This window comes from Mesocricetus auratus, unplaced genomic scaffold, assembly GCF_017639785.1.
Source record: "Mesocricetus auratus isolate SY011 unplaced genomic scaffold, BCM_Maur_2.0 Super-Scaffold_100027, whole genome shotgun sequence".
NCBI classification, from domain to species: domain Eukaryota; kingdom Metazoa; phylum Chordata; class Mammalia; order Rodentia; family Cricetidae; genus Mesocricetus; species Mesocricetus auratus.
The window spans coordinates 23,138,580-23,163,871 of NW_024429208.1; the positions used below are offsets into that span (position 1 = coordinate 23,138,580).

The 25,292-nt window shown below is 53.5% G+C and overlaps 1 protein-coding gene across 2 annotated transcripts in view; it reads left to right on the top strand.

Moving 5' to 3' along the window:
- Pald1 (phosphatase domain containing paladin 1) overlaps positions 1 to 21,522 on the top strand; it is a 60,664-nt gene extending 39,142 nt beyond the window's left edge. For both annotated transcript variants that reach the window (XM_013113959.3, XM_005070838.4), the window contains exons 11-20: positions 901 to 996; positions 1,345 to 1,473; positions 1,864 to 1,980; positions 2,064 to 2,219; positions 2,495 to 2,680; positions 3,679 to 3,819; positions 4,015 to 4,086; positions 5,350 to 5,490; positions 17,999 to 18,154; positions 20,059 to 21,522. In XM_013113959.3, coding sequence (XP_012969413.1) covers positions 901 to 996; positions 1,345 to 1,473; positions 1,864 to 1,980; positions 2,064 to 2,219; positions 2,495 to 2,680; positions 3,679 to 3,819; positions 4,015 to 4,086; positions 5,350 to 5,490; positions 17,999 to 18,154; positions 20,059 to 20,211 — 1,347 coding nt within the window. In that variant the 3' untranslated portion in view covers positions 20,212 to 21,522. The remainder of the gene's footprint in view (positions 1 to 900; positions 997 to 1,344; positions 1,474 to 1,863; positions 1,981 to 2,063; positions 2,220 to 2,494; positions 2,681 to 3,678; positions 3,820 to 4,014; positions 4,087 to 5,349; positions 5,491 to 17,998; positions 18,155 to 20,058) is intronic.
- The last annotated feature ends 3,770 nt before the right edge of the window (positions 21,523 to 25,292 follow it).

Below are 25,292 nucleotides of genomic sequence, written 5' to 3' on the forward strand. Positions count from 1 at the left end.
AAAGGCTGCGGTAGCCCCTGGAGGCGCAGATTCCCAAAGGTGCGGGTGGGGTGGAGCCCACCCAGCCTTATCATAGGCCCTGACTCTTCTCTCAGGCCAATTCGATTCAGAGCTCACTTGCTTTCTAGGTTACTGACCTGGCTGGAGAACCGTGACATTTGGAGGTCAAGGGGTGGGACTCATGGGCCCTCTCTGATACCCCAATGCCTGGAGGAGGTGGGGAGAAGGGTCCTGTCAGTTGTCAGCTGCATTCAGAGAGAGAGAGAGAGAGAGAGATCCTAGTTTTGTCTTTTTAAGTTTTTTTGAGACAGGGTTTCCTCTCTGTAGCTCTGGCTGGAACTCACTCTGTAGACCAGGCTGACCTTGAACTCACAGAGCTCCCCCTGCCTCTGCCTCCCGAGTGTTGGGACTAAAGGCGAGCGCCACCACTGCCTGGCTTGTGTTCCTGGTTCTTAAAGGAGAGGGCCTCTAAGAAAAGGAAAGGGTGTTTGTGGCGGCCTCTTCTACATGGGGGAAACGGAACATGACAAGGGGAGTCGACAAGGGGAGTCGTCGTTGTCAGCTGCTCATCCTTGTCCCCTGTCCCAGGGCTGGGAACTGACCTGGAGAGGCCCCATCTGCACCAGAGTCACCCATGCCCAGTGTGGTCACTAGAGTTCTGAGCTACAGATGAGCCAAGGCCCCATCTGCACCAGAGTCACCCATGCCCAGTGTGGTCACTAGAGTTCTGAGCTACAGATGAGCCATGACAGATAGGATAGGCACGTGAAGGACTTCCAGCCTGGCAGAACTGCCATGGAGCTATCGAGTGCCTTCTGGGAGTTTCTACTCTTCTATATACAGCTAGGTGCAGCCCCGTGTTTAACACCTCCTTTCTTCCCTTCCCCCACCTGTCCTTAGGAAAGTGGTAGCCAGCATGCTGTCCAGCAGAGGGCGCTGTGGAGCCTGGAGCTGTACTTCTACCTGATCCTGTTTAACTACTATCTACATGAGCAGGTGGGGCTGAGGGAGCATTGGTCCTCTCACCCCAGCAACAGGGACCCCACGGGATGGGGAATAGAGTGGTATTGTGTGTGTTGGCCCCTGAGGAAGGTTGGAAAGGGCAGGAAGGGATCCAGATGAGTGTTGTTTCTGCCTTCACCCCACGTCCCCGTTTCCTTCTCAGCCCAGGTCTAGACTTTGTCTTGGTCAGGGCAGCAAACGTCTTGGTCCTCCCTCACCTACGCGCTCTCCCCCTGGACCGCCATGCTACCTTTTTGGGCTCCCTTTCTGTGGCTAGGCAAGGAGGGCTCTAAACGTCCCCACACCCCTCAATGCCCCGTCTCTCTTGGCCTCGGGCTGCAGTACCCCCTGGCCTTTGCCCTCAGTTTCAGTCGATGGCTGTGTACCCACCCTGAGCTGTACCGTCTGCCCGTGATGCTGAGTTCAGCGGGGCCCGTGGCTCCCGGGGACCTCATCGCCAAGGGCTCCCTGGTGAGTAGCCGCATACCTGTGGAGGGGGCTGGGCTCAGGAGTCCTAGATTTCTATAGGGCGGGGAATGTATTGGCCAGGGGCCCTGCAGGCTTCTCCGTGAATAGATTGTACCGTGATCAGGCCCCACGTTCCGGCTACTGTTCTAGAACCTTCTCCTTAGTCTCAAAGCCCGGATCCTGTAGGACATCTGAGCTGGAGCCCTCTGGAGGGTGTGGGTCGTTACATCCGTGCCAGGACACCAGTAAGGCTGCAGGTGTCCAGCCATGTGTGCCCTGCACCCACCCAGCAGGGCACTGCACCCAGTAGGGCACTGTTCCCACCCCACGCTTGCCCACTGAGGTTGGATATGGTTGGTGACTATGACATCGGGCGTGATGTCCTCCCTACAGGAAGCAGATGATCTTGTTTCCCCGGACGAGCTCAGCACCGTCAGAGAGATGGACGTAGCCAACTTCCGGCGTGTACCTCGCATGCCTATCTATGGCACCGCCCAGCCCAGTGCTAAGGTGCCTGCCGCTCCCAGGCCCAGGTCCAAACATGGGGACGGGGGAAAGGCTAGCCCTGGCCCTGACAGCCCCTCATCCCCCAGGCCCTGGGCAGCATCCTGGCCTACCTGTCTGATGCCAAGAGGAAGCTACGACAGGTGGTCTGGATCAACCTGAGGGAGGAAGTTGTGCTGGAGTGTGATGGTCACATACACAGCCTATGGCCACCCGGACCAACCCTGGCCCCTGAGCAGCTGGAGGTAAGGTTTCTGGCTTTTTGCATGGTCTACGTGGGAGGCATTCAGGAGAGAAGGGGGATGGGGATGAGGGAGAGAGTCAGAGGGACGTTTCAGGCAGCTGCTGTTCCAGACCTGTGTTCCCGTGTCCCCATACTTCTGTGGCTTTTCCGCCTCTGGTGTGGTTCCGACCTGAGGTTGGGGCTGGGAAGTCAGCACTAGTCAGTCATGACCCCAGCAGGCTCCTGCCTCTCAGACCTGTCTCAGTGGCCTCTGCCCTCTGTCCTGCTCCTGCCCAGGCCCTGGAGGCCCAGCTGAAGGCCCACCTGAGGGCTCCTGCCCCCGACACCAAGAAGAACCCTACCACCCCCAGGTTCCAGAAGTGTCTGACCACACAGGAGGTCTTCAGCCAGCACCAGGGGGCCTGCCTTGGCCTTACCTACCACCGTATTCCTGTGCCAGACTTCTGCGCCCCCCGGGAGGAGGTGAGGGGCCAGGCCTCTGGGGACCAGATCTCTTTTCCTCTTCCTAGACCTGGGAAAAGCAGCTCAACTCCATAATGGAGCCAGGGATTGTCTAATGGGGTCCATATGTGGCCTCAGAAGCATGTTCCCATCTTTTCTGTGTGCGTGAGTATGTGTGTGTGTGTGTGTGTGCGTGTGTGTGTGCGTGTGTGTGTGTGTGTGTGTGTGTGTGTGTGTGTGATGTGTTGTAGGCATGTATACTGTGGGTTGCAGGAAAGAGAGAGAGTGTGCTCACATGTCTGTTGGAGGGATATGATGCATGGTGTCCTGGTGGTGTGGGGTGTAGGTTCTTGCGGGGTTCATGGCATGTGTCTTGTGTTTGTGGGCTGTGTGTAGATGGTGCATCTATGGGGGATGGGGTAGGGGGTGCTCATGGAGAAAACCCTGTGGAATCAAGCTGTGTGACTGAGTGGTGTTCATGTGGTAGCTGACAGATGTATGTTTGTAGCCATCGGTGTGGTTTGTCTTCTGTGGGCTGTGTGTTGTTGACACGTGTGGCCTGTGGATGTCTCTGTGATAGTGTCAGGGCTGTTTGCTTTTGCCCAGCTCTGTGTGGTCACAGCCCGTGAAGTGCTGCCCCCTGGTGGCTGCTCTCCAAATGCTTGGATGAGCTCAGGCGGGACCGTTCTCAGGCAGGGCCTGGGCACCAGGCTAGAAAACATCAGTGCCTGACCCACCAGGTAGAGGGCTGGCATACTGAGTCCCAGAAGTGTGTTGTATCTGCTCATATGATCAGTCCTGGGTGCCTGGGATGGGGACATATACAAGAGCGCAGCTTTCACACACGTGGTCTTGTGTATTAACCCAGTGAGCTCTGTGTGTGCACATGGACAAGGTTGTGTGTGATGGGCACATGGTAACAGAAAATGGGGCTGCCATTTGGATGGGGGTCACCAGTGTAAGTCTGGGCAGCCAGTGACAGACACCCCTGGACTCAGACTGTGGTCTTGTCACCTCAGGACTTTGACCGGCTGCTTGGGGCCCTGCGGGCTGCTCTCACCAAGGACCCAGGCACAGGCTTTGTCTTCAGCTGCCTTAGCGGCCAGGGCCGGACCACAACTGCCATGGTGGTGGCTGTGCTGGCCTGCTGGCACATCGGGGTATGTATGACCTTCCGAGTGAGGCCATCCCAGACAAGGGTGGGGACTGGCTATGGCTTATGTGGAAGGGCAGAGGTCATGCTTGATATCATCCTGGGATCCCTCCCATCGGTTCTGGCAGACCCCCAGCAGGACTTCTGGGTGTGGGGATGAGGTAGAAGGGGGACATCTCCGTCTAACTGTGTCATCCCTCAGGGCTGCCCTGAGGTGGGCGAGGAGGAACTCGTGAGCGTGCCTGATGCCAAGTTTACCAAGGGCGAGTTTCAGGTGGGTATGCTCCCTGGGTCCCTGGGAGTGCTTGCAGACTGGAATCTTGGGTCTTGCTGGCAGCTTAGTGGGGGTGGGGCTGGCTTTTTGCTTCCCAGATGGACAGACTATGGCTCAGTGCAGTTTAACTCTTAAGCCTCTGCAAATGCGGAGCAGTCCATGCTCTTAACACCTGAGCCATCTCTTTACCCTTTAAAGAATTTTTTTTGTTTTTTGTTTTTTGTTTTTTTTGTTTGTTTTTTAAGACAGGGTTTCTCTGTGGCTTTGGAGGCTGTCCTGGAACTTGCTCTGTAGACCAGGCTGGCCTCGAACTCACAGACATCCGCCTGCCTCTGCCTCCTGAGTGCTGGGATTAAAGGCATGCGCCACCAACACCCGGCTAAAGAATTATTTTTGTTAACTTTGGGTGTGATCCCTCAGAATCTGGCTACTTTTAATAATAATAACTATCATCATCATCATCATCATCATTATTTGAGACAGGGTCTCCCTGGCCTGGGGCTCTCCAGTTTAGCTAAACTGGCTGACTGACAAGCCTTAGGGATCTGCCAGTCTTTGTTCCCTGCCTAGGGACAGACATGTGCCACTCTGCCTGGCCTTTTACATAGGTTCTTGGAATAGACAGCTGGTCTTCATCCTTGAGCAGCAAGTGCCTTACCAACTGAATTGTCTCCCTAGGCCCTTGCTGCTCTCTGAAGGACAGAAATGACCAAAAGAGATGAACACATTCGGCTTCTTAGAATTTTTGAATGGTGTTCAAGCATGAGAACGTGCGTTCCAGTAGTTAGACCTATAAAAGCCAGGCATGGCTACGTGCACGTGTAACCCCAGCACTGTGCGGAGCAGAGAGAAGAGGATCATGGGCCTTGCTGGAGGCCAGCCTAGGCTCGCTTTCAGTGAGAGACCCTATCTCAAAGCAATAAGGTGGACAGAGAGCAGGACACTCGACGCCCTCCAGTGGCCTCCACGTGTGCGCACGTCCATGCATCAGTATACACATGCACTCATACGTCACACGCATTCACACACGTCACACCTGCATACGCATCTCACACATAGACAGCAAGTAATATATGCATTGAAATGTACATGTACAGATCTTCCGAGCAGCTCACAAAGTCTTGCCTATGAATGGAAAAAGCACTCGGTGTGTGCCCTGAAGCAATACCACATCCCCCTACAGCCTGAGAAGTGGGCGTGAGGGCGCAGGGCTGAGGATCCTCCCTCCTGGCTTTCCATCCATTCCCCCTCCTCTGGCCCCAGGTGGTGATGAAGGTGGTACAGCTGCTGCCGGATGGCCACCATGTGAAGAAGGAGGTGGACGCGGCACTGGACACGGTCAGCGAGACCATGACACCTATGCACTACCACCTTCGGGAGATCATCATCTGCACCTTCCGGCAGGTGGGTCCTGCCCCCTGGGCTCCTGGCTCTGCAGGATGGGCTCACGTGGTGGGGAGATAGGCGGTGCAGGTTTGAGGCGGCAGCAGGTCCAGTGGGCCCTTCTACTTCTCTCTCTCTCTCTCTCTCTCTCTCTCTCTCTCTCTCTCTCTCTCTCTCTCTCTCTCTCTCTCTCTCTCTCTCAAAATTCCCTTTTGGACACTTTCCCATCTCTCGGAAGGGGATGTGGACCTGGAAACAGATACCTCAGCAGCCCCAAGCCACTCTCACCCGCTCTGGGATAACCTGCCGTGGGAGGGGCCGAGAGGAACACCTGAGACCCCGGCAGGGTGGAGCTCGATTCTAGTACGTTATCCTTGGGGTGGCAGTGTGACAGACAGTCAGCAGGGACAAAGCTGAGTGCTGCGTGGTGCTGCCCTCGGCTACACCCCAAGACAGGTTTGTCTACACCATTTGGGGTCTGGGTCTGGTCCCTATTTACTGTTTTTATTTTTAATCTGATCAGTCAAATATTATTTTATCTTACACATTTTACTCATTTGTGCGCACACAGCATGGGTGTGGGGATCAGGGACAACTTGTAGGAGCTGGTTCCCTCCTTCCGCCATGGAGAGCCTGGGGAATGGTTTTAGGTGGTTAACCTTGGTGGCAGTCGCCTTTACCCACTGAGCCATATTGCCAGTCCTCCCAAATTATGTTTTAATAACTCACTAAATTATAAAGATACGGTCTTCAGAATGGTTCAGATAACTATGAATCTGGGGCTTTCAGATATTTAGAAAGAATATGCCTTTGAGTCTGCCCTGGTCCCCCTTCTCTGCCGGTCATAGGGCTTGGGGCTAGGCAGGTGGTGGCGTTTGCAGCTTCAGGACTCTGGAGTGTGGGAACTGGGTTAGTCACGGGGCAGAGGTCCCTGCTTCTCAGCCTGGTGGCAGGTGGGTAGAGGCAGTGCTGCGTGGTACCGAGAGGTGGCAGGCAGTATATTCTGAGGCGGGATGATTTTCAGGGCAGCTTCTTGTAAGAGGAGGCTTGTAAGAGGAGGCTGGGTCCGGTCACTTGTTCATCCTCAAGCTGGGGGCACATGACCAGAATGATCCAGAACAGCCTTGGCTTGGGGCCATGGGGTTAGATCCTGATTGCGTCAGAGGGCTGGCCCCCGTGTGGAGGCAGGCTGGGCGTGTGGGGTAAGCCTGGGAAAAGTTCACACTAAGAAGTTGCCACTCACGGGTGTGTGTGTGTGTGTGAGAGAGGGAGAGAGAGAGAGAGAGAGAGAGAGAGAGAGAGAGAGAGAGAGAGAGAGAGAGAGAGAGAGAGAGAGAGAGAGAGAGAGATGGCGGGTCAGGAGCTTCCAAGCAGACGTGGCACACTTGGGAGACCAATGTACCTGTGATTAGGCACCTGTCTCCAGGTTCCTATGAGTTAGTCACGCCTGTGTCTCACACTGCTTCTAGTGCTGTGATGAAATAGGATGACCGGGGAGGGCAGGGTTTGTCTTACCTTACAGCTTCTAGCCCATCATCGCGGAAAGCCAGGGTAGGACCCTGGAGGCCGAAACTGATGCGGAGACCGTGGAAGAACGCTGTTTACTGACGTGCTCCTCATGCCTTGGTCAGCCTGTTTGCTTATACAACTCAGGACCACCTGCTCAGGGGTGGTACCACACTCAGTAATCTGGGCCCTCCTGTTGGCGTCCCAAAGCTCACAGGCCTCGCCTCCTTGGGACTCTGTACCTGTATGTCCTCTGTGATGAGAGAGAGCAGGAAGCATAGGGGGCCTGGGCTGCAAGGAGAAGCTAGGAGTTGGCCTCACATAGCTCAAGAGGAGTCACTGCAGGGCTCCCAGGCCACATGGGCAGAGGCCAGGAGGACTGAGGGTTCCTAGTGGGTTTGGAGGCACCGAAGGCCATTTGGTAGCACAATGTTGTCAGCTGTCACCAGAAGTGAGATTGGATGAGTAAAGCTGGCTTTACTCCTGGGGAGGGAGGTGGCAGGGGTGGAGGTGGGGATCAGAGCTGTATTTCAGGGGCGGTAGCTTGGCTGCCTTCACAGTGGAGTGTTTAATGGAGGAAGCTGAGCAAGTGGGGCCCCTCCCCACCTCCCCCACCAAGATGCCCTTCATATTCCCAAGGCCAAGTTTCTGAAGGAGAATCCCTGGGCTCTACCCAGGGTCCCTGCAGAGGTCGGGAGCTAGATGCAGTTATTCACAAGTGTGGCCACCAGGTGGCCCCAGTGAGCTACGTTAGGGTAAATCCCTCTCAATCACCTCCCATTGAACCCAGAGCCTCACTGCAAGTTCTCTCTCTCTCTCTCTCTCTCTCTCTCTCTCTCTCTCTCTCTCTCTCTCTCTCTCTCTCTCTCTCTCTCTCTCTCTCTCTCTCTCTCTCTCTCTCTCTCTCTCTCCTCTCTTCCCCCTCTGTGTGTGTGTGTACATACATGCCACGGCACGTGTGGAGAACAGAGGACTGCTTTCTAGAATTATTCTCTCTCACCAGTAAATTTCATGGGGATTGAATGCAAGTTGTTGGGTTTGGCAACAAGTGCCTTTACCTGCTGAGACGTCTTGCCCAGATCATCTTATTTCTTTTTAAGTAATTCTATTGACTATTAGTGTGTGTATGACGGGCGGGGATGTGTGTCACAGTGAGCATCAAGGGTCAGAAGTTCTTTCCTTCCATTTTTATGTGGGATCTGGGTATTGAACTTGGGTCATCAAACCTAAACAGCAAATGCTTTTCCTGGCCACGCCACCTTTCTGGCTCCTTCCACCTTATGTTGAGGTGGGGTCTTTTGTGTGCTAGATGGCCCTGAGCTTTCAAGGATTCTCCTGTCCCCACCCCCCCAACCTTGCTGTAGAAATGCTGGGGTTACAGGCAAGACCTACTATATCTGGTTTTCTTTGGGTTTGGGGGATTCAAACTCAGGACTTCACTGTTGTGTTCATTACCTTCCCATCTGAGCCATCTTTCCCAGCCCCTAGAACAAGTTCTTACAGGTACTGCAGTGTGGGTCTGGGATGGGGGGTGCAACTCTCAAAGGGGCTTTCACCCTGCCTGTGCAGCAGGCCAATGGGGAACTTTTAGCATCTGGTGGCTGAGCTCCCTGTTGGAGTCCCGCTTAGTTTGTTTTGTGACCAGTGTGAGAGTCTAGCTTTTAAAATTTGCCTAGGTGAGTTCAGGGTGCAGCCGAGGCTGACAGTCACTTATGGTGAGCCGAGGTCTCCTACCGCAGCACCCCAGTACCTTCAGGCTGGCCGAAATGCAGGTTACTGAGGCTGTCCCAGAGTTTCTGGATGTTCCACGGCTCTGAGATGACAGTACTTATGGCTTGGAATTGGAATAACATGGGGCCCGGGCCACACCAAGGCCATGTTTTGTTGTGACCAAGCTATGGAGATGCAGTTCACATATTGCCCAGTGAGTGCATTTAGTCTGGTCCACGGTTGCCATTGCAACAGGGAAGCTAGAGCAGGCTCAGGGCCACAGAAAGAAACCTCACAGCCTTGGCAGCCGGTCCACAGCCACTGACAGCTCCATGTTTCCTGTTGTGTCTTCTGGATTTACTTGTTTATTTTTACACAGGCATCGGTGTGTCAACACATCTCATCATAATGGAATGATGCATTATAGGCAGTGTGTAACACATCTCATCATAATGGAATGATGCATTTTGCTTTTTTGTGTATAGATTTTTAAAAAAAAAAAAGACATTATGAAGTGTGACGCTCTGGCTGGCTTGGAACTCATTATGTAGACCAGCTTGGCCTTGAGCTCACAGAGATTCACCTGCCTTTGCCTCCTGAGTGCTGAGATTAAAGTTTTCTGTATCCTGGGCTGGCTTCAAATCCCAAATGTGTATGAGAATGACCTCTGAGCCTCCTGTCCCTGCTGCGGTATTATTGGGGTCACAGGTGTACATGGTTGCTGGAGGTGGAAGCCAGGACTTGGCGCTTGCTGTGCAGGTACTGTCCCATCAAAGCCACACGCTCAAGTCCTGGTGTGAGCTCTCGTTTATCTTGACAGTGTGTCTTCGTGGTGTGTGTGTGTGTGTGTGTGTGTGTGTGTGTGTGTGTGTGTGTGTGTATGATTTTATGTGTGTGTGGGAACCAAACCCAGTCTGATTTTTGACTCTGCTATCCTATGACAACCATCCACAGAGACCTTTGTCACCTCAGAAGGTGTAAGGAGAGCCAGGGGATCTGATGTCCCCTTCTGTTCTTTGTGGTACCCACACACAACATAGCCTTACATACACACACTCACAACCGTGCGCGCAAAAAATAAATCTTTGGTTTTTTTTTGTTTTTCAAGACAGGGTTTCTCTGTGTAGCTTTGGAGCCTATCCTGGCACTTGCTCTTTAGCCCAGGCTGGCCCCAAACTCACAGAGGTCCGCCTGCTTCTGCCTCTCAAGTGCTGGGATTAAAGGTGTGAACCATCACTGCCCCACATAAAAATAAATCCTTAAAGAAAGGAAGAAACAGAAATTTTAAACCTCAACTGTCATCCGAACTGTTGGCATTTCATAGCAGAAGGGCTATTTAGTGACTAGGAAGTAGAAGTCTGTCAGCTCTCCATTGGGGTCAACGCTGGGAGGATCTGCATTCGTGACTTCTTATGGCCCTGAGGTTTCAGGATGGCAGCTTTTGGGGACTTGGATGTTCCCTCCATTATCAAGAAGGGCGTCCTTCCTCCAAGTCCTCTGTGTGTCTTGCCCTGGAAAGGCCTGGGCTTGTGTTCTGTCTGAGATCATGGTGGGCTGAGCTGTCCCCTGAGCCGTTCCAGATGCTTAGCACAGAAGGCCAGATCTACACGGGCTCAGAGGGGCTCTGGCCAGTTGTACCACGCGCGATGGAGGAGTTTCTGTGTAGTTTCTCTGAGCTGTGTATGGAAAGTCCCGCTTTCTCCGCACTGTGAAAACACCCACGATCAGGGTGGACAGCGGGGTGGGCTCTGCATGTTCCATGAAAGAGGCGAAGGAGCCAGAATGGATCATCTGGACTGACAGGTGGAAAACGGGGATGTGAGTTCTACCCAGGGAGAGGGTTTTCAGCTTCTCACTGCTTGGGTACCCACCTGCCTGGCTGGAGCCACACTCCTGTCAAGGGGCAGTGTTTGGAAGTCCTCAGGGGCTGGGCCCGATCCTAGTAAGTGCTGGGCAGAGGGGAGGGCCCTGAGGTTGCATCTTTGGCCTGTGTCCTGTAATGGTCCTCCTAGCTTCAGAACGCCCTCAGATTCCAGTGTGTGTTCACGGATGAAGCCGTGGTGCATGTAATAGGGGGCCAGGCCACACAAGGTCCTGTGTGACTAAGTGGCATCATGCCCCTCCCTAGTTTATGTTGCATTCCAGTCCAGGGTCTCTAGGTGCCTGTGGGGGAGGCTTGCTGAGGCTGTAGCCCCCATCTCGTCCCATGGACTGACTCCTAGAAACTGGCAGTCGGGTCTTCCCTTCAGTATTTGGGAGTTCAGTTAAGCCCCTGCCCTCTGGTTTCAAACTGGAGGTCCTCAGCTGGTCTCTGCTGGAGCCTGGCAAGCTGGCCACAGAGCAGGCCCGTGGGCCACGTGTGGTGGCTGCTCAGCTCTGGATGGAAATGGGCCCAGGCTCTGTCTGGGATGTGCCCCCTCCATCAGCCTCACTGCCTGGGAATGTCAACATCCTATCCATTTCAAGTTGTCCCTCGGCATTTTTTTCTCCGTCTCGAGTTCTCCCAGAAGAACATAGACTTGAGATGACGCTCCCAACAGCGTGTGGCAACTTGGCTTCTGCCCCTCACCCTCCAGAACCCGTCTTTCCTGCCCCCACCCAGACTGCTTCAGCAGTTGATTTACAGGCTGATCAGAAGCCGTTAGGAACATGTGGCTGGTGTTTGGCATTGGTGCTGCTTTTGGCAATGAAGTGACCCCAGGGCTCCAGAGAAGTAGGAAAACGGGAGGTCCCTGTTCTCCTGTGGAGCGAGAAGGCGCATTCGTGTGTTAACCCCCATGCATGATATGAGCATGAACAGCACGGAAATCTGTGTGCGGCTGCCTTGTTAAGAGGTGGCATGATATATTGCGACATGCCCAAAACAGTCTGGGGGTGCAGAGGGGCTCCCACTGTTTTATCGAGATGCAGAGACTTTAGTTTCAGCTTTTTCAGTCTGGTCTTTTTTATTTTTAAAAATTTACTTTTATGCATACCGGTGTTTTGCCTGCATGTATGTCTGTGTGAGTGTGCAGGATCCCCTGGAACTGGAGTAACAGACAGTTGTGAGCTGCCATGTGGGTGCTGGGAGTTGAACCCGAGTCCTCTGGAAGAGCAGCCCGTGTGCTTAACCTCTGAGCCATCTCTCCAGCCCCCTCATTCTGGTCTTTGTACACTAGAGCTCACCTTTCCTCACAAGTGGGAGTACTAGGCTTTGAGTACTCATTGGGCTTGTGTTCATGCATCTGAGGCTAGGCTCACTGGCACATGCTCACCTCTTTTTAAAAATATTTATTTATTTATTATGTATACAGTGTTCTGTCTACACGCCAGAAGAAGGCACCAGATCTCATTAGTTGTGAGAATTGAACTCAAGACCCCTGGAAGAGCAGCCAGTGCTCTTAACCCTGAGCCATCTCTCCCACCCACACGCTCACTCCTTACCTGTCCTTTGCTGACACCAAGTCGGACCAAGGAGAAGGCTGTGCCAGCCTGTGTTCTAGCAAGATGAAAAGAGTCACACACATGCCTGTCTCTGCCCCTGGGCAGTTCATGGTGATGGCCGAGGGTCCTTCATTCTTTGTGGCTAATGTAGTATGGTACATGCAGAGGGGGGGCACCCAAGGCCTTCTGGGACGGTCTTGCCTCTCTCTGCCTCCTGGGCTTGGAGGCACAGCTCACAGCAACACCGTAGTTCCATAGTTCCTGGGCAACTATGAGGTTGTGTCTTAAGCCTTGGTGCCGAGTGTGTGTGTGTGTGTGTGAGTGAGTGAGTGTGTGTGTGTGTGTGTGTGTGTGTGTGTGTGTGCAGGGCCAGAGTGCTCAGGTGCTCAGGGAGTTTTATGAACCACCTCAAGGGCTGGAGAGATGGCTCAGTGAGTAAGCAAAGGGACTTGCCTCTGCATCTGATAGCCTGAGTGAGCCCCTAGACCTGCATCGAGGAAGGAGGTGACAGACTCCCTCCAGTCGTCCCGTGACTTCAGTATACACTCACACATGCACATGCGCGCATGCACACAAATAAACGTTTAAAAAGAACTGCCTCACGTGGGAAAAGGAAAGAAAGTCTCTTGAGATGAGCCACTTCACGAGGTTAGTGTAGAGAGGAGGCGGCTGGGGCTGGTGTGAGAGGCCCAGGCCCTGCTGAGGTGTTCCAGCATGGCTACCAGCCCGCAGGCTGACCCATCTGTGAATCTCTGCTACAAGTATTAATACCAGCAGGCATTTTCCCTGGCCTTGGCTGATGACAGTACCCCCCCCCTTCTTGGTTTTTTGAGACGAGAGTTTCTCTGGGTACCCTAGGCTGGCCTTGAACTCACAGAGATCCGCCTGCCTCTGCCTCCCGAGTGCTGGCATTAAAGGCGTGCGCCACCACCGCCCGGCGCAGCCATCATCCTTATGTTCTGTATTTGAAACAGTGTTCTGTGCCTTCTGTCTTCCACCCAGCAAGAGTTTGAGAAAAAGCTGAGGCGGGGTGGCTGCAGCTGCCCTTTGCTCTCTCTGCAGGATACTTTGCAGGGACCACACAGCTTTGACTGAGTTCTCTGAGAATGTAGAGCTTGTCCATTCCGTCCTCAGAGAGGTAAGGAAGTCAGGGCAGGTTTTATTAGACCCATTTTTCTGAGGAAGAAACTGAGGCCCGAGGAAGATTTGTACCTGGCTGGAAACAGGACTAGAACTTTATCTTCTACTTTGTCCTGTCTTCCTTCCCCTCCGTGGTGGCACTCAGGACGCAGGGGACATGGTATCAGAAAGAGGAAGGGTTATGGAGGAAGCCGTGACTGTCTTGGTTATGCGGGATAGGGCCTAGCAAACAGGAGCTGCCAGGAGGCAGAGAGATCAGCTCAGTGCCCCAAGGACTAAGGTCTCCCTAAGGAAAACAGAAAGTGAGACGGTTCAGGCTCAGGCGCTAAGCCCTGGTGGATCTCTGCCTCTCTAAGACTCAGACTACACTGTCCCCGGAGACCTCATTCCAGTAGGCAGTGAGTGTCCAGGGCCCAGCCCTGTAATTAGGGTAGCCTCAAGACATCGTAAGCTGTCATGTCAGATGTGACAGGAGGAAGGGCTGTTTCCTCAGGCTCCTCACAGCCAGCTCAGAATAGAGCCAGTGAACCGGTGCAGCTGGTGTGTGCACGCTCGTGCATGTGAGTGCGAGCACGCGTTCCCCGAGTGTGTTTGCGTTGTGTATGTAGGGTCCCCGTCAGCAGCCGATCCTCATCTCTCTCCCTTCCCACAACTGCTGGCTGAGCTGCAAACCTTTTGGCTTTACAAGGACTTTCACGCTGTGCCTGGCGTGGTCTGTGTTGTGCCACCGGACTTAGAGGGGGTCCCAGGGTCAATTCCAGCATCCCCTGGCCCTGGTATCATCTCACTGAGACCTGCCTCTGTGCTTGTAGCTCTCGCTCTCAGAGGGAGTGCTTGGTTCATTGCATAGGTCCACGTCCACAGACCAGCTCCCAGGACCCTGCCAGACACAGCAGGCTCTGCAGTGTCTTATCTAGTGAGTGGGCAGTAGATGGCAGGAGAAATAAATACTTGCATAAACAGGAAAACCTGTCTGCGCCCCTTCTGCTACTTAGTCTACTGGAACAAGCCATTTTTCTCCAATGATGGAAAGGGCCTTGGGGCATGGATGTAACGCCGACAGGCACTGTCACTGGGATGGGGTGACTGGGAGCATTTGGTTAGGGGAGGGCAGGAGGAATAGAGTGGGTGAAGGCACAGAGGTCAGCCTCATGTTTACTCTTGGTGACCCAGCAAAGAGCTCCCAGACAGCTAGACCCGCATCCATGCATCCATGCTAGACAGGCCGGAGGCGAAGCCTGTGGTCCCCGCAGCCCTGACATCTCTCCTGGGCCCCTCTTATTTTAGGTTTCATTCCCAAGGGTCCTGGAAGCCTTTGTCCAGCTTCATGGTATCTAATGACAGCCTGGCCTGCTGGACCATTTAAAAACAGCTTGGCTATTTTTATGCGCTGGAGGTGGATGGGTGCCCCTCCCAGAACTGTGCCAGCACGGAGTGCTTTTAAGGAAACTGGGCTGTGACAGGCAGATGGGCCATTGTCTCAAATCACAGCCCTGTGGCCAGAGGCAGGATGTGCCCATGGGAACCTCTGGGGTCAGAGGCAGGATGTGCCCATGGGAGCCTCTGGGGCCAGAGGCAGGATGTGCCATGGGAGCCTCTGGGGTCAGAGGCAGGATGTGCCATGGGAGCCTCTGGGGGTGTCAGGCAGCATCTTCGCACAGTGTCTGAATTTAGAGATAATTCTACCCTTGGTGGTAAGGAAAAAGACTCCTTCTGCCCTTGCCGGATGTACCTCAGACCTCATCCTTGCTGATCTGGTATGACCGTGGCCAGGTGAGAGCCGGCATTTCTCCTGAACCTTGGTTGGAAGCAATTTAAAAAGGCTTTTCCAAGGAGCACTGTGGGTGACTTCTGCCCTCCTGAAAACACTTCGAGGGTCCAGAGGAGACTGAGAGAGGAGAGGCGGACTGAGGGATGGGGACTACCTGGTCCATGCAGTGTGGGCCAGCTCACCATCCCGTGACACAACCTTGTGTCACTGTGTTGGCCGTGTGCTTTACAAATAAAGTAAACTGTGTTTTTTTTCTTCTTTTCCCTAACATCCGCTGCCTATCAGCAAAATTGATTTTTGGGAGCACACGGTGTTAGTATTTAAAATAATATGCAGCCTACTTCCCCTGCCCTGTGTATTCTTCTACAGGCAGCTGTTCTGGCCCGTGTGCGGTCTGTAGGACCGTCCCTCTTGTCTTCTCTCAAGCCCTGAGCCCTTGCCTTGGCTTCTCATCTTGTTTGTGTGATGAGACACCCTGACAAAGGGATCTAAGTGACAAAGGCTCTGATTGGCTCCCAGCTCCAGGATACAGTCCTCCACTGTGGGGAGTCAAGCAGCCAATACCACCACACCCACAGTCTAGACCAGAGAGCATTGGATTAATACATGCCAGTGCTCTGCCCGTTCTTGCTGCCTTTCATTCATTCCAGGGCCTAGCCCGTGGTGTGGTGCCACCAACATTCAGAGTGGGTTTCTCACCTCAGTTAAAACTCAATGAAGAAATTTCCTCGGGCTCATCGCTTAAGAGCACTGGCTGCTCTTCCAGAGGTCCTGAGTTCAATTCCCAGCAACCACTTGTTGGTTCACAACCATCTATAGCGAGATCTGGTGCCCTCTTCTGGTCTTCAGGCATACATGCAGGCAGAACACTATGCATAATAAAATAAAGCTTTTTTAAAAAAAGAATTTCCTCACATACATGCCCCCAGGCCAACCTTATCTGGACCATTCCTTACTGAGGTCCCTTTTCCAGGTGATTCTATGTCGTGTTGAGGCCACAACAATCAGAACTAACCAGCCTATCTGCCCTTGTTGCTAACTCGACTGTCCAATCTGTCCCCTTTTCCACCCTGAGGACTCCACACCTCCTGTCTGACCCCAGCCTACCTCCCTGCTGCCTGCTGCCTCTTCTTCCTCCCTGCCTTGCTGGTCACTTTCCTCTTATTGCCCTTCCCCTCCCTTCTTGACACAGCTACCTGGTTGCTTTGTAGCCTCTGGAGCCTCCCAGAGGGCAGGGCAGGTGGGTCACACATGCCTTCTCACCACAGCCCTGAGATGCGGCGGCTGAAGGCTAACGGCGGAACGGCAGTCATCTTGTGAGCCTCTCCCCTCTCTCTCTGTCTCTGTCTCTGTCTCTGTCTCTCTCTCTGTCTCTCTGTCTCTCTCTGTCTCTGTCTCTCTGTCTCTGTCTCTGTCTCTCTGTGTCTGTCTCTCTCTTTCTCTGTCTGTGTCTCTCTCTGCTCTCTTTTTGTCTGTCTGTCTGTCTGTCTGTCTGTCTGTCTGTCTGTCTGTCTGTGTGTCTGTCTGTCTCTCTCTACCGCTTTCTCCCCTGCTTCCCTCCCTAGGGTCTCCAGCTTCTCCAGCTACGTCCCCTCATACGCTCTCAAAGATCAATTGGTGCTGGGCAGGCCCTCCCCAGTTGTGAGTTTTAGGGCACTGGGCCATGTCATGGCTGGTGTGGGGCGGCCCTGGAGTTTTCCCAGAGTGTGTAGGCCAGCACTGTGTGTGTTCGTGGGAGGGTTTCCATCTGTGGCCCAGCTGTTGGGAGAGCAGCCCTCCCTGGCCCCTGGGGCTCACTCTGCCCTCCCACAGACAATGCTGTCACCTGAAGGACGGCCCATGCTGCACTTTTGTTTTCCTGGATCAGAGAGCTGCAGTGGGCCTGGGCGGAGGCCCGAGGGTGTGAGGATTGGATGTTACAGGTCTGGGTGGCCTTCTCCCTCTGGGACTCCTTCCCATAGCTGTGTGGGCAGCACATCCATGGTGGGTAGAGGGGACTGGGATACGGAGGCAGAGACCACCCAACAGAGCAAGGCTGGCTTCCTAGAGCCAGAGCGAGGCTGTCTTCCTGTCCCAGGCCTCGTGAGTGTCCCTGGAATGTATCCCCGCCGAGGGGAACCTTGGAAGCGCTCCCTTTTTAAATGTCCCCTTTCTTGCGCTTGTGTCTCCCATAGTGTCCTCCTCCAGCAGGCTACTGGCACTGCCAAACCTTGAGCAACACCCAATGCTGAGTCCCACAGTGCCCAACCTTGGCCCTTAGTAACCCAGTGCCCACACCCCCCCTGAGACCCTCATTGGCTGATCTGGGATGAGCCTGGGCGTTTGCTTTTTTTTTTGTTTTTTCGAGACAGGGTTTCTCTGTATTGTTTGGAGGCTGTCGGTCCAGCCCAGCCTCGAACTCACAGAGATCCGCCTGCCTCTGCCTCCTGAGTGCTGGGATTAAAGGCGTGCGCCACCACCGCCCGGCTTGGGCGTTTGTATTTTAAGGTTTCCATGTGCTTCTCAAGAACAGTGAGGCTGTGAACCCCACGGGTAGGATTAATGTCCTCTATGACACTGGTGGCATTCTCTTTCCCCCAGGCTAGCAGAGCTCTATGCCATTGGTCCCCTGCCAGACCGTGATCAGAGCTCCACGTGTCTCCGCAGGGATGCTCGGGGCCTGGGAGAGAAGAGTCAGGCCTGGGAGACTGGGGACCAGGTTGACAGGCTGGGGCCTCTCACCCTCTGTCCCTCAGATGTTCCCTAGCTCTTCAGTAGACAGCCTGACTTTGGGAGGAAGTAGAGGCCTTTCTTCTCAGTAGGAAATGGGTTCGAGACCCACCCAGGAACCGGTTCCCCATGTGCCTCATCTGTGGCCAAGCCAGTCAGTACCCCAGGCTCTGCCACCGAAGTCACGCTGCTGGATGCTCAGGCAGTTGAGAGAGCGTGTAGGTGTGTTAAATGGCTCTCCTCGATGACACCATCCTCCTTGTCCTCCAGGCAAAGGCCACCAAAGAGGCACAGGAGGCTCGGAGGTTGCAGCTGCGAAGCCTGCAGTACCTGGAACGCTATATCTACCTGATACTCTTTAATGCCTACCTCCGCCTGGAGAAGGCCGGCTCCTGGCAGAGGCCCTTCAGCACCTGGATGCGGGAGGTGAGACCAACAGGCCTGCTGGGGGTGATGGGTAAGGTGGGCTGTATCTCTCCCCCTGGTTCCCGAGTACACTCTGTAGGGACCCAGGTGACAGGCTTCCCCTTGGAATGGGGAGAGGCCTACCCAACCTGGGAGATTGTGTCCCATTCAGCCCTTGTGTCCCTTGCCTAGTGTCTCACTAGGCAGACAGCTGGTAAGTGTGACAGCCGAGTCAATGGATGGATAGAAGAGGGAGAGATGGGGTGAGAAGGGCAGTTGCCAGCTAAGAGCTTGCTCTATGTGTCTCATGGCCAGCACTGCCTGGACGCCTGGGCACTTTGGTCCATTGTTGTGTTGTCCCCTCCCACCCATGACCTTGGACGAGGTGGTCAGTCTTGTAAGCCGGCTGTCCTCAGTACTAGAATAGTGGCAATAGTGTTGGTGTCATCTGTAAAAGTGATGGGGACTCCGTGACATACGTGTAGAGCCTCTGCCAGCCCTGGCAAGATCCAGGTGTGCTTTAGGCAAGAGGGGTCTTGCAGAGGTCCAGGATTTCTTTATGGTTGTCATGGGAACGGGTTGTTGGCTCCTCTCTTCCTGGGGCCCCTGTGATCTCTCTTTGCTTGGGCTTCCAATCCCACTTGGCACCTTGCTGGTCAAGAGAGAGAGGAAAGGAGCCTGTAATTACCCCTCAGCCAGGAAGCTGGCCCTGTAGACCTCACCATCCATCAGCCATTCTAATCTGAATTCAAGTCCACGGTTAGCTACCAGGATGCCAGTGGGTGGAGATCAGGGACCAGGAACTCTGTCAGAGTGGGTATAGGACAGGTGCAAGGACTCAGGACTGGATGGAGGCATGTTCAGAACCACAGAGAGCAGCCAGGGATGTGGAGTAACGGCTGCAGGGGATGTGCCTTGGGGGGCTGGTCTCAGGTGTCAATGTGGGGAAACATTTGAAATGAATCTCTGTGCTTGAGGGTGAGCGTTGATTCAGAAGATGACGAGGACCATGTTGAGACCACCTTGGTGAGCAGACCCAAGCTTGGCTTCCCTCTTTGAGTCCTGGAGTGGAATGTAGGTGGGAGGGTCTCATGTAGCCCAGGCTGGCCTCAAACTCACTATGTAAGCTGAGGATGACATTGACCTTCTGATCTTCCTGCCTCCACCTTCCTGGGATTACAGGGGTTTACCACCAAGCCAGGTTTGTTTATAGATTGCTGGGGTCCAAATCCAAGGGCTTCATGCTTGCCGGGTAAGCATTCTACTAGCAGCTACGTCCCCACCCTGGGGACAAGGACACTTTCTGTTTGAGTTCCACTTAAACAGGGAAACCAAGGGCTGGGCCACCTTGTTCTGTTCCCCCAGCTGCTTCTAAGGCTGGACAGAGGCTGGGGCAAGGGTGCCTGGGGACAGCAAGAGGGACAGTACCATCTCTTTACTCCAGGTGGAGTTGTCCCCAAGAAGGTATAGGGGATGGTTGGAGCCTGGGGCCAAGGGCCAGGCTACCGGGCCACCAGCTCTTGGTTGAGTGTGCAGAGAGAGAGAGAGAGAGCCAAGCTTCCTGGACTGAACTCCCAGGCAAAGAGAAAGGCTGCTGTCTGCTCTGGCATCCTCGCTGCTTCTGCAGCCTCCCTGCCCCGATGTGCTTTGCGGGAGTGGCTGGGCCGGGGCTGCCGAGGTCTCTCAAGCGTGCCTATGCGCTTGCACAGTCCCAGGAGAGAGAACTGTCAGTGACCCTCTTAACAAGATGGTTAGAGATGGACACATAACTTGCGGTAGCCACCCAGCTGGCTGAGGGCGGCTCTCAGGCTCACCGGAGTGTCCCCAGGGCTCAGCAAAGGGTGGGGTGTGGTCTGAGGAGTGTAAGCCTGTTGATGACGATGCCTCCGTCCCCTGAAGATCTGTCCCATCTCTGCCCTCTCCAGGTGGCAACCAAAGCTGGCATCTACGAGATCCTCAACCAGCTGGGCTTCCCTGAACTGGAAAGCACGGAGGACCAGCCCCTGTCAAGGCTCCGCCACCGCTGGCAGGAGCAGAGCCGAGACCCAGAGCCCTGTGAGGCTGGGGACTTCCTGTAGGCCTCCTTGCTCCTTGCCAGGCAGGCTGCGGGTCTGAGGTTCTCATTGCTTCAGATGAACACTTGCCAGCTTCCTGGAGAGACTGAGGGGCCAGGAGCCTTCAGAAAGAGGCTTTTGTGGGTTGTGTAGACGGCACAGCCGTCCTCTGTAAACCCTTGGGAGACCGAGCGTGTGTACCTCACAGACCAGCAGGTGGACAGCCTTCGGGAAGCTCGCTCCCCACACAGCCAGCCACCACTGCTGTCCTTTCCTCCTCACGGATGGTCAGACTGCCTCGGCGGGCAGCCCTCTGGCCATGTTCCTTGTTTCACGTCCTTCCTCTGGCTGGTTTGCTCTTGCTTCTCACTCGTTCAGCGTAAGCAGCTGCCTGAGGTAGCTGAGGGGGGTGGCGGGCTGGGCAGGTCCACATTAAAGGCAGCTCTGGCCAGCTCCTCCTGGCTCGTGAATGTCGCCAGCCTGGAAGACTATGAGGATGGTTCCGTCTCTCCTCTTTTCTTCACCCCTCCCTTCCCTAGGCTGGCAGAGGTGGAGGTTCCCAGGGAGTTGGAAGCATCAGGGGAGAGAGCTTGTGGAGGCCGGTGAGGAGGGACCTGTGTCGGCTTGGCAGGCTCACGAACGGTGGGGGGTGAGACAGGGCCCTGGTGGCTTGTCGGGCCTCAGATTCCAGGCCCACCCTTGCCAGGATCCCTGAGCCGCTTTCCCGGGACACTGCTGAGTTATGAGCAGTTTTGCTCACACGGTAGGAAGACGAGCATAGAGGCCTGTTTCTGGTGAGCCTCGACTGGGACTGCACGTTGGGGCATCCAGCGGTTGCAAACCTGGGAGTCTGGGAGCCTGTGTGGCTCTTTGGGAACAGGGATGAGTCTCTGGGCTCCTGTCCTTCTGCAGGAAGACGGAAGGACCTGCCAACAGTTAGCTGTGATATTTGAAGAGGCCAAAGTTGTTTCCAGCCCGGGGAAGTAGTGACCCTCTTAGCCAACTTCTTTTGCAAGCTGCTGTACGTCTGTTCACAGCTTCTCAGGTTTGCTGGTGTCTGCTTCATGCATGTCAGTTCTTTCCAGATAAGTAGCCAAGGAGTCAGAGGCCAGAGAGGGACCCTTCACACTCTCACGGTTGGCACTGACTTAGAGATATGCAAGGGACCACTGGCGGATCACTTTACCTCTCTGCCTCAGTTTCCCCATCTGTAAAATGGGAGAATAATACTTGCCTACCTACCTCACAGGGATGTTGTGAGGAATCCTTTATGTTTTTTTGTTTTGTTTTGTTTTTGTACAGAGCTTTTGAGCATTAAAAACAGTATAAACATGCTATGTGTTGCTGATTGATCTTTAGTGTGAGGCGGACATCAACTGTCAATCAAGACAGTGTACCACAGGTTTGCCCAAAGGCCAGTCTAGTGGGGGAATTCCCTTACTTGAGGGTCCCTCTTCCCCAATGACTGTAGCTTATGTCAAGATGACATAAAATCAACAGCACAGCATCTGAGTATACACAAGGGGTTTCAGGACTAGCCTTATGACGAAGCGGAGCTGCAGATTTTATTTCAGATTGTAAGAAAGAAAAGTGCTCAAAGTAGAGTTAGGGCCTGTTAAGGAGTACAGACCTCAGTCCCCACCTCCTCTGCCGACACCCAAGGGCCCCGCCCAGCACCTTCAAGCACCGTTCTCGGGTCCTTTTCATTTATACCATTTTGAGTGTCAAGTGTCTCCTATAGAACCATGTGTTCCAACCCTTTGTCTCCAGCGGGTGGCACTGTGTCTGAAGCTTGCAGGACTTTTAGAAGATGGAATCTCACTGCAGGAAGTGTCCCACTGGGAAGTGCACCACCAGAGGAAGTGCACCACTGGAGGAAGTGCACCATTGGAAGGAAGTGCACCATTGTGGGAAGTGCACCACTGGGAAGTATACTATTAGAGGAAATGCACCATTGGAGGAAGTGCACTACTGTGGGAAGTGCACTATTAGAGGAAATGCACCATTGGAGGAAGTGCACCATTGGAGGAAGTGCACTATTAGAGGAAATGCACCATTGGAGGAAGTGCACCACTGGAGGAAGTGCACCACTGTGGGAAGTGCACCACTGGAGGAAGTGCAAGTGCACCACTGGAGGAAGTGCACCATTGGAGGAAGTGTACCACTGGAGGAAGTGCACCACTGGAGGAAGTGCACCACTGGAGGAAGTGCACCACTGGAGGAAGTGCACCACTGGAGGAAATGCACCACTGGAGGAAGTGCACCACTGTGGGAAGTGTGCCACTGGAGGGAGTGTACCATTGGAGGAAGTGTGCCATTGGAGGAAGTGCACCACTGGAGGAAGTGTACCATTGGAGGAAGTGCACCATTGGAGGAAGTGTACCATTGGAGGAAGTGCACCACTGTGGGAAGTGCACCACTGTGGGAAGTGCACCATTCGAGGAAGTGCGCCATTGGAGGAAGTGCGCCACTGTGGGAAGTGTGCCACTGGAGGAAGAGGTGCACACTTGCATTCTAGGCTCCCACTGCTCCAGCTACCATGATGACCACATCCTTATGAGCCTAAACAACCCTCCTTAGATTGCTTTATGTTAGGTATTTTGTCACAACAGGAAGAAAAATAATGCATACATAGAATCACTAGATTTGGGCTTTCTGAGGCAACCCCTATTCCGGATTCCATGAGGCTGTGGCAATTTCCCATTCTCACCAATGTATTCCTTTCTTCACCCTCTCCAAACCAGGTGATCTTTCATCTCTGTGACACTCACCATCCTGATAGCTGCTAGGTGACATTTCCCTGTTTTGTGAGAATTCCTCCCCTGGGGAGATATAAACAATATCTGATTATTTATAGAGCACGGGTGAGGGGTGGCGCACTGGAAAATCACCCCAACAAGGATTGTGGTGATATATTGTTTATGGTTTATTAAAGCCACTGGAGATCAAAATATCAAAACAGCCACACTAGGTAGCTATAGAAGCTAGTCGGTGGTGGTGTACACCTTTAGTCTCAGGATTAAGAGGTAGACAGATCTCTGTTAGTTCAAGGCCACACTAACTGCACTAAATTGATCCAGTCCTAAAAGAAACAGCTCACACAAAGGTGATCTCCGCATCTGGGATCACACCCCTTTAGTCCCAGCACTAGGGAGGTGGAGACAGGAGTGATATGGCTGGGAGGAGAAAGGAATTAGAGGATGAGGAGACAGGAAGTGAGAGTCTTTTGCCTCTGAGGCTTCCTGGAGACAGGATTGCCATTTCAGCTGGGTAGAGGTAAGATCTACTGGCTTTGCTTCTCTGATCTTCAGCTTGAAGTTTGAAGCCCAGTATCTGTCCCTTCTATTAATTTGTGACACCGTGGATGTTGGCTTTTCTACAACCACTTAGATGGAGCCCCCGCTTGGGTTTGCCTTCCTGGACCTGTATATGCCAGCACCTCCCAAGCGCCAGGAACACATGCAGCTATGGCAGACCTGCAAATGGTTGCAAACAGTAGCTGGAACCCCAGGTGAAGGTCTAGTTAGCCCCTCCCCCTTCTGTGAAGGACCATCAACAGTCAGCAGCGCTTTATGATGGACACTTACAATCAGGTGGTTGTAGTTCAAAGTTCCCTGGAGGCCGATGATAGGGACCAATATTCTTTTTTTTGTTTAAAGGTTTATTATGTATTCAGTGTTCCCTCTGCATGTATTCCCGCAGGTCAGGAGAGGGCACCAGATCTCATTATGGATGGTTGTGAGCCACCTTTGGTTGCTGGGAATTGAACTCAGGACCTCTGGAAGAGCAGCTAGTGCTCTTAACCTCTGATCCATCTTTCCAGCCCAGGGGCCAGTATTCTAATCTACTTGTCAACTCATACATACTTGCACACATGCATACATACATACATACATAAATATCTTAAAACAAAAGGCCGTGAAAAGAGGGGGTGGGGCTTAGCAACCTTTTAAGGTGTAATCTGAGCCATCAGAATGTTGGTTCGGATGGCTGGTGTTGAGACTGAGTTGTGACCCTCCCGTGTAGAGCGTGTACACGTGGGTGTTTCTCACTTTCTGAGCCCGTCTCAGAGGAGCCATGGCCTCTCTCCGTATGTGTTTATTCTCTCCTGGAGCACCTATCTTTAAATTTGTAATAAAATCCCCGACTCTGCCTCATCAAAAGGCTAGTCCTGCAACCCCTTTGTGTCTGTGTGTAGATGCTGTGCTGGCAGGTTTATGACCCCTTCACACACGTTAAAGGCATTTGGGAAGAGGGAACCTCAAGTAAGGAAATTCGCCCACTGAAGATTGGCCTGAGGGCGAGCCCGTGGTACATTTTCCCCATGCATGATTAATATGGGAGGGCCCAGCTCCTTGTGGGTGGTCCCAGCCCTGGACTGGTGGTCCTCAGTGCTAGAAGGCAGCAGGCTGAGCAAGCCGTGGGGAGCAAGCCCACGAGCAGTACTTCTCTGTGGGCTCTGCGTCAGCTCCTGCCTCCAGGTTCCTGCCTCCAGGTTCCTGTTCTGACTTCTCCCTTTCCTCCCTGGATTGCTTTCAATCGTAGTGTTTATCACAGCGATAGAAACCCTAAGATGTGCATTACGTGTGTGGGCACGCGTGGGAGTATGTGCTTGTACCTATCCATGCACAGAAGCTGGAGGAGGGGGCTGCAGGGGCCGTTTTGTTTTTCTGAAGCAGGGGTTCTTGCAGAACCTGGAGCTTGAACTCTTCAGTTGGGGTGGGCATCTGACAAGTCCCCCAGTCCGCATATCTCTGCCCCTCTTTGTGCATGTGTGTGTTTGTGGGGGGTGTGGGTATGTATGTGGGTGTCTATGTGCTACAGCACATATGTGGTAGTCAGAGGATAACTTTTAGAAATTAGTTCTCTCCTTCCATAGTATGTCCTAGGATTGAACTCAGATAATCTGGCTTGGCATAAGCACCCTCACCCACTGAGCCATCTCATTGGCTCCAGAAATTTCCTTCATTTACATGTGAGCAAAAGCATTCCTTGCTGTCTTGGTGACTGTAATATTCTGTTGTGTAGCCACTAAGTAACTCCCAAAATCCATTTCTTTATTCTTGGGTTTTAGGGTGGGCATCATCAGTTCATTTGCTGAGTCT